Below are 17,155 nucleotides of genomic sequence, written 5' to 3' on the forward strand. Positions count from 1 at the left end.
AGGGCTGGCCTGAAGCTCTTTTCAAATCCTGTTTTCTCTTTGTCATTTATGAACCAGAAAATGACAGATGGCGAGACCTGGACAGGAAGTGCCCCCTTCAGATCGACCAGACGAGCGCCAGCATCTGGGAGTGCCTGCCCGAGAAGTGCCAGGACGGCGCCCTGTGGCCCCGGGAGGCCGCCACTGCCTGCGCGGTGACCAGCCTAATCAAGGACCTCAGCCTCAGCGACCACAACGGGAACCCCTCAGCGCCCCCCAGCAAGCGCCAGTGCCGCTCGCTGTCCTTCTCCGATGAGATGTCCAGCTGCCGGACATTATGGAGACCCCTGGGGTCCAAAGTCTGGACTCCTGTGGAAAAGAGGCGCTGCTACAGCGGGGGCAGTGTCCAGCGCTACTCCAACGGCTTCAGCACCATGCAGAGAAGCTCCAGCTTCAGCCTCCCCTCCCGGGCCAACGCGCTCTCCTCGCCCGACGACCAGGCAGGGTTTCACCACCGATTTGGAGGCCAGTCCTGCCATGGGGCGCCCAGCTCTGCCGCCTGTGGACAGACGGGCGACATCTGGAGCCCCGACCCGGCCCCCATGGGCGGGAGCCGGCTTGACATGCAGCGGTCCCTGTCTTGCTCGCACGAGCAGTTTTCCTTTGCGGAGTACTGTCCACCATCGGCCAGCAGCACCCCTGCCTCCACGCCAGAGCTGGCGCGGCGCTCCAGCGGGCTCTCCCGCAGCCGCTCCCAGCCGTGCGTCCTCAACGACAAGAAGGTGGGCGTTAAACGGCGGCGACCGGAAGAGGTGCAGGAGCAGAGGCCCTCGCTGGACCTGGCCAAGATGGCTCAGGTAAGGGCCGCGGCGTACGGCTGCTCCTGCCAGCCCCTGCTGGTCTCGCCTGTCCCGGGCGGTTTCAGAAAGGCCCAGACGGGGTTGATTCCCTGGTTTAAAAATCCTATTCAGAGGGATTATTTCAAAGTTGTAAGAAAGTACCCTCTGCATTGGAAATCAGAAATGCGCTTTCTGCGGAAGCTGGTGCTGCTGGTCCAGAGCAGGCAGGTGGTGAGGGCGGGTGGCCCTGACCTCTGGGACCCCAGCACCTCGCCAGCGGCCCCTGGCCCAGCCTCATCGCTGGGGCCTGCGCGAGAGCTGTTCGCGCGGCCCAGTGTTTACTGTCACTGGGGTGATGCCAGCCCCAAGCTCGGGGCCGTGGGTAGTGGTTTCCGGGGCGAGAGAGGGAGGACGCCCCTTTGCTCTGAGTAAGCTGTGGAAATGCAAAGCCACCAAGATGCGCTCTCGGCCTCCGGGCTGCCTGCCTCTGATTGTCCTCGCTGTGTGCCGTTGACCACGGGCCCCTGCCGCTCGCACTTTGGCCTCCTTGTCTTAGAGCCCTGCCTTGTGCTAATGCTGACCCCAGGGACTGATTCCAATGGGATGAACGTGGAATTAGTACACTGTCGAGCTGAGCCCGGTCTGTGTGCGGCCCTTCCTGGGGAGGCCCAGGGAGTCAGGGGGCTCTTGTGACCCATGCACCCGAGGGCAGGGGCATGGGGGGAGAACAGCACCCTGGTCCCTGTGTACAAGAGCCCTCAGGAGCTCTGTGCATCTTGAGTCAGCTTCGGTGTTGCTGGGTTTGCAGGGATGGGCACCATTTGGTGGTGAGGGGTCGGCCTTGCTCACACAGCTCATGAGCATGCCAGGCAGGCAGGCTCCTGTCCACTCTGCTCCTGGCCCCACGTCTTCTCCCGCTTTCCCTCGGCGCCCAGTGTGGCTGGTCCAGCTGGGCTGCCTTGCATTTTAGAGTGACAGTGATTTCTGTTTTTAGAGCTTCTTTCTCTCTCCATTAGCTCTCCTTCCCAGTCTAGGGTTCCCCTCCCCACACCCCCCCCCCCCCACTGCGGCAAAAGAAGAGGTGTGGGTAGCTCAGTTTAGAGCACACGCCCGGGCCCAGAACAGAGGCTGTCTGTCCACCTCCGCTCAAGAGCTGTGCCCTGGCGGCGCAGCGGGGGAGCACAACTGTGCCCCCGCACCCTCACATCCACGCAGCCCCCACCCGCCCACCCCTCACCCCCGCCCCCAGCTGCTCCAGCAGCCCCTGGCTTCCTCCTGAGCCTCACCAGCCAGACACCGAACACTTCATTTACATTGGACACGCACGTGGAATTTTCCTTCTCCGGAGAAATCTAAATAGGTAATAAGGCTGGACAGGAGACAGATTTGGGTGACTTCTGAAGGAACCCCAATCCCTGAATTCTGGATGCGATAAATGACTTCAGTTAAAATTTTAATGCTGAGCTTATTTTATTAGCTAATAAGCTAGATAGGTAATAAAAACAACTTACACGTGTTATTATATTTTACTAGCCGCAAGTTGGAATAACATCGCTGGCATCACTGGAGACGTTTCCCGTTCTCACTTGGGTAGAAACCATTTAAAAATATATTGCTGGGCGGGGGGTGCCCAGATGTATGGATTGCTTCATCGGCTCCAGGCAGACCTCCAAGAGCCCGAGGAGCCGCCCTGAATCTGCCTGCCTTTCCCTGGCCAGGCCGGGATGGGGGCAGAGTTGGGGAGAGCAGAGATGGGGCCCCGGGAGGCACTTTGCCAAGGGGCCTCGAGCCGCGAGCCCCCGGGGTGGGCCCTGGGCTACCCGCCCAGCCCCCTCTGAGCCTACTCTGGCTCGCCCCTCAACACTGCCCGCCCCATGATTTATGGCCTCAGTAGCTGGACCTTGACAGCCAGGCCCAAGGCAGCCCACGTGCGCTTGAGAAAAGCCCCTAACCCAGCCCGGGACCCCACGCCTGAGGATCCAGGGGCCTGGCGTGTCCCTGGTAGCCAGGGCCGTGGGGTCACTGTCCATGGCCCTTGTCCTGCGCAGCAGCTCGGCTGTGTCTGCGATGTCCAGGAGTGAGAGGGTTCCACACCTCGAAGGTGGGGTGCTGAGGCATGGCACCCTTTCTGCCGTGGTTCCTCAGGCTGAGAGGGTGTGGACGCCTGCCCCTGGCCTTTTCGTCTTGGTTTCCACACGCGTGTCGCTGGGGAGGCATTGGTGCTCTGGCGAGGGGGTGGCCGGGAGCTTCGTCATCTCATGCCTGTTGCCCAGGGAACCAGGATGGACACACCCAGCGGCCTGCCAACCCCCCCCCCCCAGATGCCCTGCCCTTCCCAGCTGCATCTCCAGGCCCAGTCACCTGCCTGCCGACCATGGTGGCCGTGCTGCTAGGGTGCAGCGGGTGCCCTGCTCATGGACGGGAACCCCGAGTGAGGCTTCAGGGATTTGGCCAGGGGGTCCTGAGTGAGAGCCGGGAGGCCTGTGCCTCTAGGCCCTGTGCCCTGCCCTAGAAAGGCCCCTCCCTGTCAGCATCTTTGTGGCCACTTGGTTCCGCAGAACAGGCTGCTGGGGGGCCACGCAGAGGGTGGCCCTGTCTGTTCCTGCCCAGATCTGACCACGACGGCCTGGCTCCCTCGCCTGGGGCCCGTCTGCCTGGCATTTTCTTGCAGCTGTGCCCTCTGCACACCGCGACCACGCACATCGCAGCCACTGACCTGAGCCTGTGGGCTGTCCACTGGCAGGGCCTCTGCTTGCTACTCGTTACTGTGTTTTTGAGGCCTGGTGTGACCACCAGCGAGCCTGTGCTCTGCGTGGCTATTTAGACACAGATCAGATGTGTGTGAACAAAGGTTTCAGAAACAGCAGCCATCCGATGGCTCGCCCGCTGGTGCTGTGCCCGGCGCCACTGTTTTAACTCCAAACTGGTCGGCTTGAAAGAGCAACAAATTTTATTTCTTGACACCAGAAGCGGGCCACTCATGAGGAGAGGTCGGGGCGCTGAAACAGAGGTTTGATTGATTGCAGCTGCCCACACACTGAGCCCTGAACCTTGAGGAGCAGCCCCCAGAACAGGCAGCTGTTGTGTGAGCAGATGTTAGAGGGGCCCGAGAAAGCTGGCCAGGGCAGCATGGACAGGCAAGAAACCTGTGGCAGAACCTGAGACGTGTCCAGCAAAGCAGCGGGCAGTGGACCCAGTGTGCTGACGGGCAAGGGGTTGCCGCAGGAAGACACCAGAGGTCGCCACAGACGCTGGCCAATAGCCATGGCTCTTTGCTGGCAGGGCCGCCCCTGGACGCGCCTCCATCTGGCAGCCTCTGTGTCCACCCCATGTCCTGGGGCTGGCGTGACCCTTCACCCCACCGGCTGCATGGCCTGCTTGCTTGGCAGCCCTGGCCGCTGCAGGCCAGCCATGCTGTTCCTTCGTGAGGCCCCTGGGCTCCATCCTGGCTTACCCAAACCTTTGCAGCCTTGTCCTGTCCACACTGCCGGCAGCCAGCCACCTGGCCAGTCCCTGTGTCCTGCTGCCTCACGCCCTTGGCCCTTCCCGCCCTCTGGGAACCAAGCCGACAGCAAGCAGAGGAGGCCAGAGCAGGGTCACCCTTTATGGCACAAGCAGGCAGGGAGATCCAGTGAGGGGCAGGCGAGGCGACCCTGGAATTCCAGGTGTGATGAAATAAAGGTCAAACATGCTGTAGAGCAGTTGCTTCTGCTAAGGAAGCTGTCAGGGGGGCTTGAACAAAGCCAGATCGCCTTTAAGGCCTGGATGATCAGTGCCTGGGAGTGCCAAGGGGTGGCAGCTCCATGCACTCGGCAGACACTGCTGGTCAGTCATGGCGTGGTTCTGGCTAAACTCGGAGGAGGTCTCAGGACCGTCCCCTCAGACATCTTTCAGCCACTGCTAGTTGAGGCGCCATCTTCACCCTCGTCCACCCTTCACTGGGAGGAGGCCCCTGGAGCCCAAGCAGGCTCCATGACCTGCCCAGAGCCCATGGTTGATGAAGAGGCGGGGTGGGCTGGACCCTGCACCTCCAGCCTCTGAGTCCAGAGCACCTTCTGCTTCTTTGTCCACCCAATTGACCTTTCCAAGGAGGATGCAGGGGGCTGCAGGGAAGCGGGTCCACTCTGGAGCCAGGCAGGAGCTCTGGTCCGGTTTCCTCATCTGTGAAACTGGACCCACAGTTCCTGTTTGTCATGGGGCGTGTGTGTATGGCAGGGGGGTGACACTCAATAAATGTTGGCTTGATTAACAGCAAAACCTTGCCTGCTGCCTGGGCGGTCAGCTGGGCTGGCCGCTCCGGGTCTAGGCCTGTCCGTGCGAGGCCCATCGTGCCAGCAGTGGAGGGAGGAGGGGCAGGAGCCAGGGGCTGGTTTCAGCTCTCTCGAGTGTGTCTTTTCTCCCAGAAATAGGCATGTCAGCCTGTGGGGCCCCTGGCAGGGCCCATAACTCAAGGAAGCCCCTGTTCAGATGCGTGGGTCCCCCTGCTGGCCCCACCGGCTACCACTGGGCTGCATAAGCAATCGGCTAAGGTCACTTGGGTCAGGGCCGAATGTTGACACAATAGCCTTGATCTCCCGGGAAAAAAGAAAAATAAAAGGAGTTCAGCTGGGGACATGCCAGGGAGGTGACTTTTAGTGCCACCCAGTGATTTTCCACACTTGCCTCGAGATCCTTCCCGAGCAGAAGGGTGTTTGAGGAGACACGGGTGATGACGCTCAGCAGGCTTCCCGGACAAGGGGCCTCTGCCTCGTCAGCCACGTGCTCAGACGTGCGTGGAGACCCTCGGTGTGCGGCCCCTGCCCTGGTGCTGGTGTCCGGGCTGCAGCACGTGGGCAGCTGGAGAAACCTTCGCACCTGAGGAGCATCTAAGGAGGGACGTGCCTGGGCCTGCACTGCAGAGTGGGAGGCGCTGTAGGCTGGGCGCCGTGGCCTGCTTGACCTGCTCAACCCCCAGGGTCCACGAGGAGGGTTCCCAGGACCCCCAGGTTGCTCCCAGTTGCTGGAGAAGTGGGTTAGGACACGAGGAGACAGGGCAACGTCTGTGAGCTTTGTGCCTCCTTCCCCACCTGTGCAGTCAGGCTGCAGCGCCATCTTGTATAGCTGTGGGCACCCGCGCCCAGTGGGTGCCCAGTGAGGGCTCAGTGAGCACTGGCTGCCCTCGCTGCTGCGGTTGGCACATTTAGGAGCAGGAGAGACATTGATCAAAAGGAATAGGGGAGCGATCCTGGCTGTGAGGGCTCTGTCCCTGCAGCCCTGAGGTTCTCAGCTGCATCCCTGCTCCCCAGCGGGGGCCTGGGGCCCGGTGGCACCCGTGGCTTGTCAGGGGCCTGCGTCGTGTTGGTGTGCTTGGACCCAGAGCTGGGCTTCGTCCTGCTGCCACGTGGCGCACACATCCGCCCAGCTGTGGCTGTACCCTCCCGGCCTCTCCCGTCTGGCAGTGGGTCTGGGCCAGGGCCCCAACACCTGGATGATTCGGAAGCTCCCCGGGGCTGTGGGGGCAGCGACTCTCTGACCCACGCCCCTCACTGACTTCTTGGGCTGTTCTCAGTAGAAAAGAAGTCCTGGGGATCCCCGCGGTTCATTTGTTCCCCTAGGACCCCCGAGACTGCCCGCCCCGTGTGTCGGTGCGTGCCCCCAGGCTGCCCTTCCTGCCCGCCCAAGCCCAGTTCTTACCTTTCCTGTTTAATTTTTGGTTACTCTCTGTCCGTTACTGCCCCCGCCACTGTCCCTTATGTCCACTGGACCCATCTCTCCCCTCCCTCCTCAGAAACCCGAGTTTGCTTATCAGCGTCCAGAAGTTGCTAATTACTTCACACTGCCAGCCCCTCTCCCCTTCTGTGCCCCTGTCTGTGAACCTGCCCAGCGTTTGTCTCCATCTCTCTGCATAACTTCGCTTCGGAGAGTCCCCTCGAGTCCCTTCCACCTTGCGGGAAAGGCTGGTGTCTCGTCTGTCTTTATGGCGGAATCATATTCCCCTGTGGACAGAGCACGCCTTCCCGAGCCAGTCCTCCGTCAGCGGGCCCTTAGGTTGTCTCCATGTGCCAGCTGTGGTAGATGCTGCCACAGGAAGCACTGTGGGGCAGGTGAGTGTTCATTCTGGGGATTTGGTGCTCTTCGGGCAGATGCCCCGGGGCTGCTGGCCCCTGTGGTGTTTCCGCCAGGGTGGTTCAAGCTTCGCCCCATCACCTTCCAAAATGGCCGCGCCAGTGTGCAGCCTCGCCAGCCCGTGTCGCGGTGGCTCTTGCCGCATCCTCCCCTCCCCCGAGCCCGCCCTTGGAAGCCTTTTTGATGTACGCCGCCCTCACAGGTGAGAGGTGACAGCTCTGTGGTTTTGATTTGTATTTCCCTTATTAGAAGGGATGGCAAGCGCGTCATCTGTCTGTCGGTCATCTGTGTGTTCTTTGGAAAATTGTCTGTTCAGATCTGCTGCCCACTTACTTGTTGGGTGCTTGTGTTTCTGTTACGTTGGGAGAGTTCTGTGTAGACCTAGGACATGAACCTGCCCTTCCTTGCCCGGCCGGCTGTCTGCAAGCCTCTGGCTCTTTGCTGAGGCTTCTTCATCCCTGTCCACTTGACGCCGGGTGCCCCACGCTGGACTCAGGTTGGAGGAGGCTGGGCCGCAGGAGGACACAGGCAGTTTTGACGGCTGCCACGCGGGATGGGGTACAACAGCTGTGGCTGCAGCTCCCGGAAACGAGGGGCCTGCACTGGCCTGTCTGAATCTCGTCACAAAGCCCAGTAATCCCAGCCCTGCCTGGCCAGAGGCAGGGGATGGGGACCCTGGGCAGACCCGGAATGACTTCAGCATTCCCTGATTTTTCCTGCTTCCTCACCAGGGATGTCTGGTAGGGAGGAACCCCAAGGCCTGGTTGAACCTGTGAGCCAGTGAGAGCCCCGGGGTGGGCAGAGACAGGGAAGACCCAAGAGGTGTCACTGGATGGACGTGATTTGTGACCGAGCCAGGCCCAGGGCCTACCTCGTGGGTGCCTGCCACGGGCGCTGGCCCCGGCTTCCGAGGGCACCGGTGCAGCGTGCAGCTTTTTAACCCATTTTGCCTTTTGTGGTTCAGTCCTCGGTCCTGAGCACAGCGTCCACATGGACTCTCTCTGTTCACCATTTAAAGCATTTTGGGGGTGTCCGCCCCGCTGAATTATTGTCCCTTTTTGCGACTTCAGGCCACTGGAGAACGCAAGTGCCGCGCAGGGGGTGAGCGAGCCGAGCTGAGTCCCGGCATCGGCAGGAACTTGGTTTGGCTGGACTTGGAGTGGGTGTTCATTGCTTATTTATGGCCAAAAGATTAACAATGCCTCCTTTGAAAGTCATACATACTAGAACTCTTGGATAAGTCCTTTTTGGGAGGGGATACTGTTTTTCCTCTCTTGGAAAACAAAAGAAACGGTTGGTTCCAAATCATAACGCAAGCACCAGAAGCTTCATTCGTGAGCAGAACAGTGAGCTCACATCAGCAGTATGTCACCAGGGGCCACCCCCTTCCCTGAAACAGTGCAGGGGCCTACCATGCATTTAGTCTTGGGGGGCGGGGTGGCTGCAGCTGTTTCCTCGCCTGAGCCCTTTGCATGGAGAGAGTACGGCAGGCCCCCGACCAGGCAGGGCCTTGACGGGACAGAAACCACCCCACACGTCCACGAGATTGCACTGGAAACAGCTGCCATCAGCAGAGCTGAGAAGCCAAGAGCGGGTCCCATGGAGGAAGCGACTGTGGGAAGGTTCTCCCCGATCCCCCACCCCCACCCTCGGCCAGGGCAAGAGGGGAAAGGCTGCTGCTCGGAAAGCTGGGAGGCTTGGAGTCCAAAGACCCCCAGGACTGGGGTCCCCCGGGGTGCATGGGCTCAGAAAGGCGATGAGTTGGTTCTGTGCAGCCGAAGCTGCTGCTGTGCACGGAGCACCTGGCTGCTCTGCAGGCTGGGGCATGGTGACAGTGATGACCATGCGGAGCAGACAGGAAGGTGCGAGGCCCCCCTTCCTTCTGCAGCCTGGGGGTCTCCCCTAGTGTTCCTATTGGCAAATCCTCTTGGGGAACGACTCAAAGAGTCCAAGGGGTCTGCAGAATCCCACCCCTGGCAAAGTGAGAATCGGGAGTGTCTGGAGCTGAGGCTTGAGCCCCGGGGCGGGAGGGGGAGCTGAGTGTCACCGCCTGTGGGGACTCTGGTCCCTCACCTGCAGGGTGCTGACAGCCTGCCTCCCGCTCAGGGCCTGTAAGGGGATTTGACCAGACCCTGATCTAGATGACCCTGTCCCTCGGCTTCCCCATTTGGAAAGCGACTGGACTTGGGTTGGCAATTTCTTGCTGAAAGCCAGTCCTCGAAAGGGCCGGCGCTGTTATCCTGGCGGTCAGGAATGTGGGTGATGTCACCTGGCCCGCCCGATTGTCTAAGCTCTGCCGAAACTTGGCCCCGTGTGGCTTTTCCTGTGCTCCTCCAGTGGCAAATAAGAGCGGGGTGCCGGCCAGGGGGCTGCGGAAAAGGAGCGGCCAGGGCTTGTGAGTTTTGGCGACAGGGGTGTACCTCAGTGCACAAGAGCACGATACAGTTTTAAAATGAAAACTGTGTTGTCCCAGCGGCGTGGTCCTGGAGCGCTTGCCAGCCGCCGGGCCAGCTCCACCGCTGCCGTCCCTTCCGGCGGCCCTCCTGCTGCTGCCAAGCTTGAGCACCACGGGCCCAAGTGAGGATTGTGCGCTTCCCCCTGCCCTCACTCACTGTCCCTTCCAGCGCGGTGAGGCTGCTCTGTGCTGCGTGGTAGGGCGAACCCAGGCCCCGGGGTTCTCGCTGTTCAAGACAGACCTCTAGGACATGCACCTGGCTGGGGACCCAGAAGTCTTTGCTGGCCAGATGTGCTGTCCCCAGGCAGGCAACCAGCTCGGAAGTTGCTGGAGGATACGGACTCTGCTAACAGAACTTGGCTCGCGAGGTGGTTTTGGAGCAGCATTGTGAAAACGGGTGGGATGGTTGGCTCTGACATTTAAAAGCCTCGGATGGCTGTGGTTTCATCCTGCGCTCCACCTCCAGCGCCGTCGACAGAGGAAGCCTGTCCCTGCACGGAGACTGCCCCGAGCCTGAAAATCTGCAGCAACCAACCCAGACCGGGAAGCTGTGGCTTGGGCACAAGTGTCTCTGGGGACCCAGAATGTGGTTGGAAAGTTTAGTACAAACATGAACCACTTGCAGCGTCGCTGTTGGTGAGCCCCTGCCGTGACGCTCGTGAGGGGAAAACAAGGCGGAAAGGACAGCACTGGGGAGAGGCCCCCGGGGCCCCTTCCTCTGCCTTGGCCTTAGGGGGAGCTGTCCAGCGGGGACCCCACTATGACTTCAAGGGCATCAGTGGCTGAGGAGCAGGAAGATCGGGGTGAGATCACAGTTTTCCAAAGAAAACTGTGTCAGGCTGTAAAGAGCCCAGGCGATTCCAACTCAGCTCCTGCTGTGCACAAGGCGCCGGGTGGGTGCATCCGCCTCAGCCCCGCCTGGGAGACAGATGTGGGTGCAGTTAGAATGAGGCATGGGCTAGTGAACTGGGGCCACAGGAACCTGGGGGGACCCCAAGAAGGACTGGGTGATGGTGACGAGCTTGCAGGCTCTTTTCTGCCCCTCACCATGAGCCAGGCGTGGCTCTGAAAGCTGCTCGTGTGAGCTCACGAAACGTCACACCTGCCGGAGTCAGACACCGTTGTCACGCTGGGCTCCGACTCCAAGACTTGATGGTCTGGCCCAGGGCCGCAGCGCCCGTCCCTGCAGGCGTGGGGCCTGAACTCGGGGTGTCGCATAGCACTGACTTGGGACACAGGGAGTGGGGGCTGAGGACCGGGAGGCTGGAGGAGCTTTCACGGGTGGAGCGGGATTGTGGAGTGAAGCGTGCGGCCCTGGAGTCCTGCCTCCGTGCCTGTGCCTCACCTCCCGCACCACAGCTCTCCCCACGCTCCTGCTGGCCTGTGCTGTCCCCTGAGCTGGACTGCACTGCAGGGGGCCAGAAATTCACCTGGTGGGAGAGTGTGACGGTGGGAGAAAAGTCGGTGGCTTCAGGGTGCCCACCCTGTTCTGTGGCCTCTGTGTTGTGGTTAGTCTAGCAGCTGCTTTCAGTGACCAAATAAAAAAAAGGAGGTAGAGAGGAGCCCCCAATCTGCCAGGAGGCTGAGAGCGAGGCCTATGAACGCAGGCAGAGCTGGGTCGGGTGCAGCTCTGGAACCCCGAGGTTCAGTCACTCCTGTAGAATGGGAGTTACTGAGTGATCTGTCTCGCTTTGAGGACACAATAGCACATAACATTCCATTCACAGCCCAGAGCAGTGTTCTTGTCGGAATAAGGGCAAACATTTGTGTCTCAAACTCAAGTATTTCCAGATTTACTGGCATTTAGTGTTCTTCTGGTTATGAAATTAATGCATACAGGTAAAAGATTTAAAGTGCAGAAGGCAAAAATATTACAGTTCAGAAATGTGAAAACACAGAAAGTGAAAAATTCCTCTGAAATCCAACCCAGGATAACCATTGTTGAATGTTTGGGGTACATCCTTGCTGCCCTTTTTCTAAACAGTTTTAACACTGAGCGGAGACTCTCGACTCGAATGGAGTCCCAGGAGTTCCCTGACCCCACCTCTTAATTAAACATACCTTGTGTGAGGCAATGATAAAAACTAAGAATTAGTTCTTCTACAAGAGGGGAGTAAAAGAAACTACTTATTAAGACCGTTAATATGTGAGCTTAGCAGCAATTTTTCAGCCTATCCAATAAGAAAAGGCAACATGGTTATTTGTTTTTGTCCTAAAGTTACCACAAAATTCTTGGCTCTGTATAAAATAGAATTGAATTCTTTGAGACAATTTGGTCCAAGCTCTGTGGCAAACACACTGATTCTCTTGTATCATGAGTTTGTAAAAATGTTTTCCCTTTAACTTCGCAGAACACCCCCCATCAGCCAGGCCTCGGGCCTCGGGCCGTTGAATCCAGGGCTCGCCGGCCTGGGTGCGGGCTGAGCTGCCAGACAGTTTGCTCAGATGTTTCCCATCCGTCCAGGAACGCGAGCCCTTTCCAAGGCCAGCCCTGCCCGCGGTTGGGAGCAGAGCTGCTGTTTTGGTTTGGTCTTTGTGAATAGTCCGCATGTGAGTTCAGGAGCTGTCTGTAATGTTCTGACTTCTAGGGTCTTGGGACCAGGGGTTGCCTGCATACCGACCACAGCAGTACTCCCCAGAGCCCCAGCCCCCGTGCTCCCTCGGGACACACTGACTTGTGGGGCTCACTGGCCTCCACGCTGCCCCTCACTCGGGCCCTGAGAAAGCCCAGCTGTGGGTCTCTGCTGCCGGGCTCTCAGGTGCTGCCCGTGTTCCTCCTGACTCCCTCCCACTTGTTAGGACCCACATTCAGGGTCAACCCTGCACCTCTCTTGGGACCTACTGCATCCAGCAAAGCTTTCCGGGGGCTCCCTCCCTCTGAGTGGGTCCCATGCATTCAGGGCCAGGGCTGCTTGGCACGTACCTGCTGTGTGTGGGCGCTGCATTTGGCACTGAGGATACATGGAGCCATGGAAATGGGATGGCCACAGGCCGTGATTTCCAGAAGCTTCCCCTATTGTGGGCAGACAGTGAGCCGGAACAAAAATCTGGTGAGACTGAGTAAGTGCTTGGGAAATCAGAAACGCGGATAATGGGGGAGGAAGGGCAGGGGCGTCCGCAGGAAAGGGCGGCATCAGTGGCCCCAGAGGCTGTCTGTGTGCAGGAGCTGAGGCCTGAGGATAGGGTCAGGCCCTGCCACCTGGCTCAGCCCCGCTGTGCCCCCAAGTGGCGTCCCAGTGCTCCGTTGGCTGGAGTGGTAAAGCTCCCTCCTAGGAGGTGGTGTCCCTGGGGTCCCAGGACTGGTGGCTCTCCCCCATTCTGCTTTCCACAACACCCAGGTGTCCTGTGGTACTGGCCTGAGAGAGTCAGGGTGGAAAGGTCTTGGTGGGGAAGGCAAGAATGCATCGAGTTCAAGGAACCCCATGTTTTCATATCGACATCCAAAGCTGTGGCTCTTGTGCCCCTTCACGGCCCCAGCCCATCTGGGTGCAAACCCCAAATTCACATGGAAATAGCCTCAGAGTGGGCTGCCTGCTGTGTGAGGGGGCTGTCATCCAGGGTGTGGAACTGGGGTGTGGGTGGGAGAGGGGCGTGGCCATGCCCTTGAGATTGCACCTGGCATGGCAGGACACAGTGGGTGGCCCCTTCGCTGACCGGGAGTGTCCAGTTGGCTTGGAATTATCAGTGGGCTGCTCGGCTGAGCGCCCGGGCAGGCGGCCTGGCCCTGAGCTCAGCTGTGGCACTGTCGGCTAACTGGGATTTCCCAGAAGCCTGTGCCCTGGGTGCTGTCTGGGGACCTGGGGCTCAAGTCAGTTTTGATTGTTGGCAAGTGACCTGGGCCTTCTTGCCTGTTTTGATTTTAAAAGAAGCCTGATGACCTGGCGTGAACTTGCCCTCCGGTCCGCTCGGGCCTTAGACAGGGCTGAGCAGTCACAGAGAGACTCCGTGGAAGGGCTGTGTGGCCCCAGGACCGGGGCGGGGGGCGGGGGCTGGCAGAGGGTCAGCTACGCCAAGGCAGACCACCCGCAGCCCTACCCAAAACGCAGCGCCCGCCATTCCAGTGACGGAAAGGGGCGAGCCGGCTTGGGCTTTCTGCCCCAGCAGCCCCCGCGCCCTGCGCTGCCCTGGCCCCAGGAAGGGAGGGCCGCAGGCGAGATGAATCAGAGGCGCTTTTTGCCTTCCAGTAACTCGCTTCTGTTTGTTTGGCTCCAAATGGAAACTAAGCCCTCACTACCCTGCCGCCCCACCGCATCCTCGCGCTGCAGCCTCCGGGGACCAGAAGTCCCGGCCCTGGGAGCGCCCCTTCCTCCCGCCGTCCCCAGCGTGGCAACCAGTTGCAAGTGCCCTTCCCCAGCTCGTCTTCCGGTGCCTCCGCGGCGGTGAGCGGCCGCTGGGCCCCAGGCCGCGGTGCTTCCAGGCCCTTCCCAGACCTGGGCGCTGGGCGGACTGGACCGTGAGCGTGGCGCCTGCCAGCACAGGGCTCAGCCCGCGGGCTCATTTAAGGCTTCCTGAGAACCTTTCTCCTGAAAGGTTCCAGTGCTGGCGCCTGCAGGAGGGAGACTGGCCCCCAAGCAAGGGGAGTCGCTGCGGGCTAGCGAGCGGCCAGGTCTCTGGGTCCCCAGTGGCTTCCAGCGTCCATCCTTCCTGTGTCCCAGGGCGACCTGCGACCTTTGGCCTGGGATGGAACTGGGCTCTGTGGTTTGCCAGCTGAGCCTCTGGCCTGTGCTGGTCAGTGTGAAACTGTGAGGACAGTCCCTGGTCTGACCCCGTCCGGGACCCGGTGCTTGAGCCGTCCGCCTGCCCTGCGTGCCGTGTCTGGGCTCACTGGTGTGCTTGTTCCCTTCCTCTCACCAGATCTCTCTGAGGGGGGGCTCTGTCCCCCCAGCTTGCAGATGAGGGGAGCTTGGGGTGAGGAAGCAGCTGCAGAGGGCCTGAAAGGTGAGGACATCGGGAAGCCTGGCTCCCAGGATCCCAGGGGGCCCTGCTCGCAGCCCGGTTGCCCCCCACCCCCAATTTCTCAGCCTGAGGACAGCCTTGCGACACCTGGACAGCCTCACTTTAGGGCTGGCCCTGAGCTTGCCCTGAGCTTGGGGCTTCATCAGAGAAGCTCCCCACCCCTGTGAACCGCTCTCCAGGGAGCTGGAATGGGGACTCCATTCTCTCGGTGGGGGCAGAAATCACCAACGAAGCGGTTTTTGAAGAGTGTGACCCGGACAATGTGCTTGGAAGCTTGAGGTGCAGGCAGGCAGCCCTTTGAGTCGAGCTCCCCATCGGGCCCTTGGGTGTCTGGTTGGAAAGGGCTGTCCAGGCCTCTGGGCACACGGGCCTCCCTCCTGGGCCTGTGGCAGCATTTCCTTTTAGCCACGATACCCGCTGCCCGGGGAGGTGGCCCCTCTGTCTGCAGTCCTTGGAACGTCTCGCTGGGCGTGGCAGACCCCCAGATGTCTTAAGCACTGTTAGGGTCCGTGCCTGCCGAGTGGAAATCTTAGGGGGTGAAGCAGTTCCCCTCACAGGGACATGCTTGGGAGAGGGTCCAGCCCCACGTGGGAGAGGGCTGGACCCGAGGAACTTGGGGAGAGGCCCAGCCTTGGGAGAGCTCTCATTCTTGTTCTTCGGGGAGTCTGGGTTGGGCTGGGTTTGGAATTCTCCAGGCATGTCCTGGGCGGGGGGGGGGGGGCCTGGAGGACAGGGGCCTGTCCACAGCACTCAGGACAGTGCCTGGCACACAGGGTGTTTCACGGATGAGGACAAGTCAAGGAGGCAGTGAGCGAAGTCCCTCCGGCTGAGGACCCCCGGTCTTGGGGCCTGACAGGGCTGGGGAACATTCTGGGTCAGCTGCCCTGGGGCAGGGCCGGGGTCTTCAGGGAGCTCTCCAGTGGGCTCAGGCCTCTCCCCATAGAGCAGCCGGGGCCCCAGGGCAGGAAGTCAGCTGACTTCTGACACCACTGTGAGGAGGAAGCCAGGAGGCTGCTGTGCTGGGACATCTGCTGGAGGCGGTGTGGAGCAGGCAGGGGAGTGGGCGCTCAAGCCCCTGGGATGGGTGTGGGGTGGGACTTTCCTTCCAGTGCTGGCGCCTGCCGGAGGGAGACTGGGCCCAGCCACACCCTTGCACGCAGCCCCTTGGCCCTGCTCAGCCCCCTCCCTGCCTGTCCCAGGCCGGGCTGCAGGCCGCCCCTCCCTCACACGGCCCCCTGGGAGCTCCCCCTGCCCTTGGGCATAGATGGAAATGGAACCTGGAAGCCAGGTGGGGGTTCAGGGCTGGCAGCAGGGCCATCAGGGGCTGGAGGGAAGGGTTGAGGGTGCCCTGCCCTCTCCCCGCTGTGCAGAGGTAGAACGGGCCGGCTGGGCAGGACTGCGTCTGCTTGAGCCCGCCCCACCGGCTCTGGGCGCTGCCCTCTTTGCCTCTGAGGCTTTGGCTTCGGGGTGGTTTGGGCAGGAAGCAGCCTCTAAAGGGAGGAGCATGGACCCCAGCAGAGGCCTCCCGGCACCCCCAGCCCCACCGTGTCTCCTACCTTGTTTCCTCCCCTCGTTGCTAAGGGCAGGAGGCTCAGAGTTTGGAGCACACAGGCCCGTTCCAGGGTGAACGCTGTGGGACCCGGGTTTGACTCCCAACTTCCCTGCTCTGGCCAGGTGGCCGCTCTGAGCCTGTTTCCTCACTGAGAAAATGGGAATAATAATAATTTCCCCTGCAGAGTGGGTGTGACAATCACATAAACCAAACCCGTAAAGTACCTCGCGCCTCTGACCACACGGCGGGCGCTCGGGAAAGCGTAGCTGCTGTCCTCGCTGTCCCCATCAGCGCGGCCGTCCTCGCCACCACCCCCACCCCACCCACCCCGCCCCATCGCCATGTAGCGTGTGACCAGAACACGTGGGAGACTCGGCCTCGTGCGGGAGCCACCTGGCACCCGAGCCACCCGCGCTGCGGGCCCCTCCAGAGGCTGTTCCTCGTCCTCCTCGGCCCCGTCCAGCCCCTGCTTCTAGGGAGGGGCCCTTCGTGCTTGCTCTGGGAGCGCGGCCGAGCCTGCAGCAGCTTACTGTTATCCAAGCGACGGTTATATTCCTAAGAATAAAACGTTCTGACTCCGTTAGGCAGGAAAGTCGGGTAGATAATTATGCCACCTGTGCGTGTCACCAAGTCGTCTTGTGACTTTGGCTCCTGCTGCTATAGATACCTCGGGGGTGACCTGATAGCCCAGCACGGTGGGGCGGGGCCGGCCCCAGGTGGGAGGCAGCCCCGAGGGGGGCTGCGTCACTCCCACCTCTGTCGCTTTTCTGCTCCAGGACCCTGGGCAAGTGACTTCCTGGGCCTTGGGTTTTTGGTTTGTGTTTTTTCTGCAGCTGGTTCAGCCTGGAGCGTCGTGAGGGTTGCAGATGTGCAGCGCAGGTGGGCGCAGACGCCCGGGGGGTGTCGGCTACTGTAGGAACCTGAAGTGTGTGCCAGGGACACCGTGAGCTCCGGGGAGCACGGCCAGGCGTGGGGTCACCGTCTGGACTCTCCGGTGGAGCATGGCAGGCGCCCTTCATCCAGCTTGTGCAGGAGGCTTAGCCTTCAGTTTGTTCAGAACTGGCCCTGTCTGGACCCGTGCGGTTGTTGGGGTTCACAGTCCCTGTGGTGTGCAGAGAAGTATGTTGGGAGAAGCAGTTGCTGACTCACGTGGGGGCGGGCGGGACTTTGCTTGCACTGCTGCCTGGGATGCCTGGGCTGGTGGCCGGGAAGCAACCTCTCCACCCGCTCCCCCCCCATCCTGCTTGGTCAGGTCGGGGGTCACAGGCT

The 17,155-nt window shown here is 60.8% G+C and overlaps 1 protein-coding gene across 1 annotated transcript in view; it reads left to right on the top strand.

Moving 5' to 3' along the window:
* Positions 1 to 17,155, top strand: part of FAM53B (family with sequence similarity 53 member B) — a gene marked incomplete at its 3' end in the record, with an annotated part of 55,376 nt that overhangs the window by 19,615 nt on the left and 18,606 nt on the right. The window contains exon 3 of the mRNA XM_084245621.1: positions 58 to 836. Within this exon, the coding sequence (XP_084101747.1) occupies positions 58 to 836 (779 nt within the window). The remainder of the gene's footprint in view (positions 1 to 57; positions 837 to 17,155) is intronic.

This window comes from Talpa europaea (genome assembly GCF_964194135.1).
Source record: "Talpa europaea genome assembly, chromosome: 10".
NCBI lineage: Eukaryota > Metazoa > Chordata > Mammalia > Eulipotyphla > Talpidae > Talpa > Talpa europaea.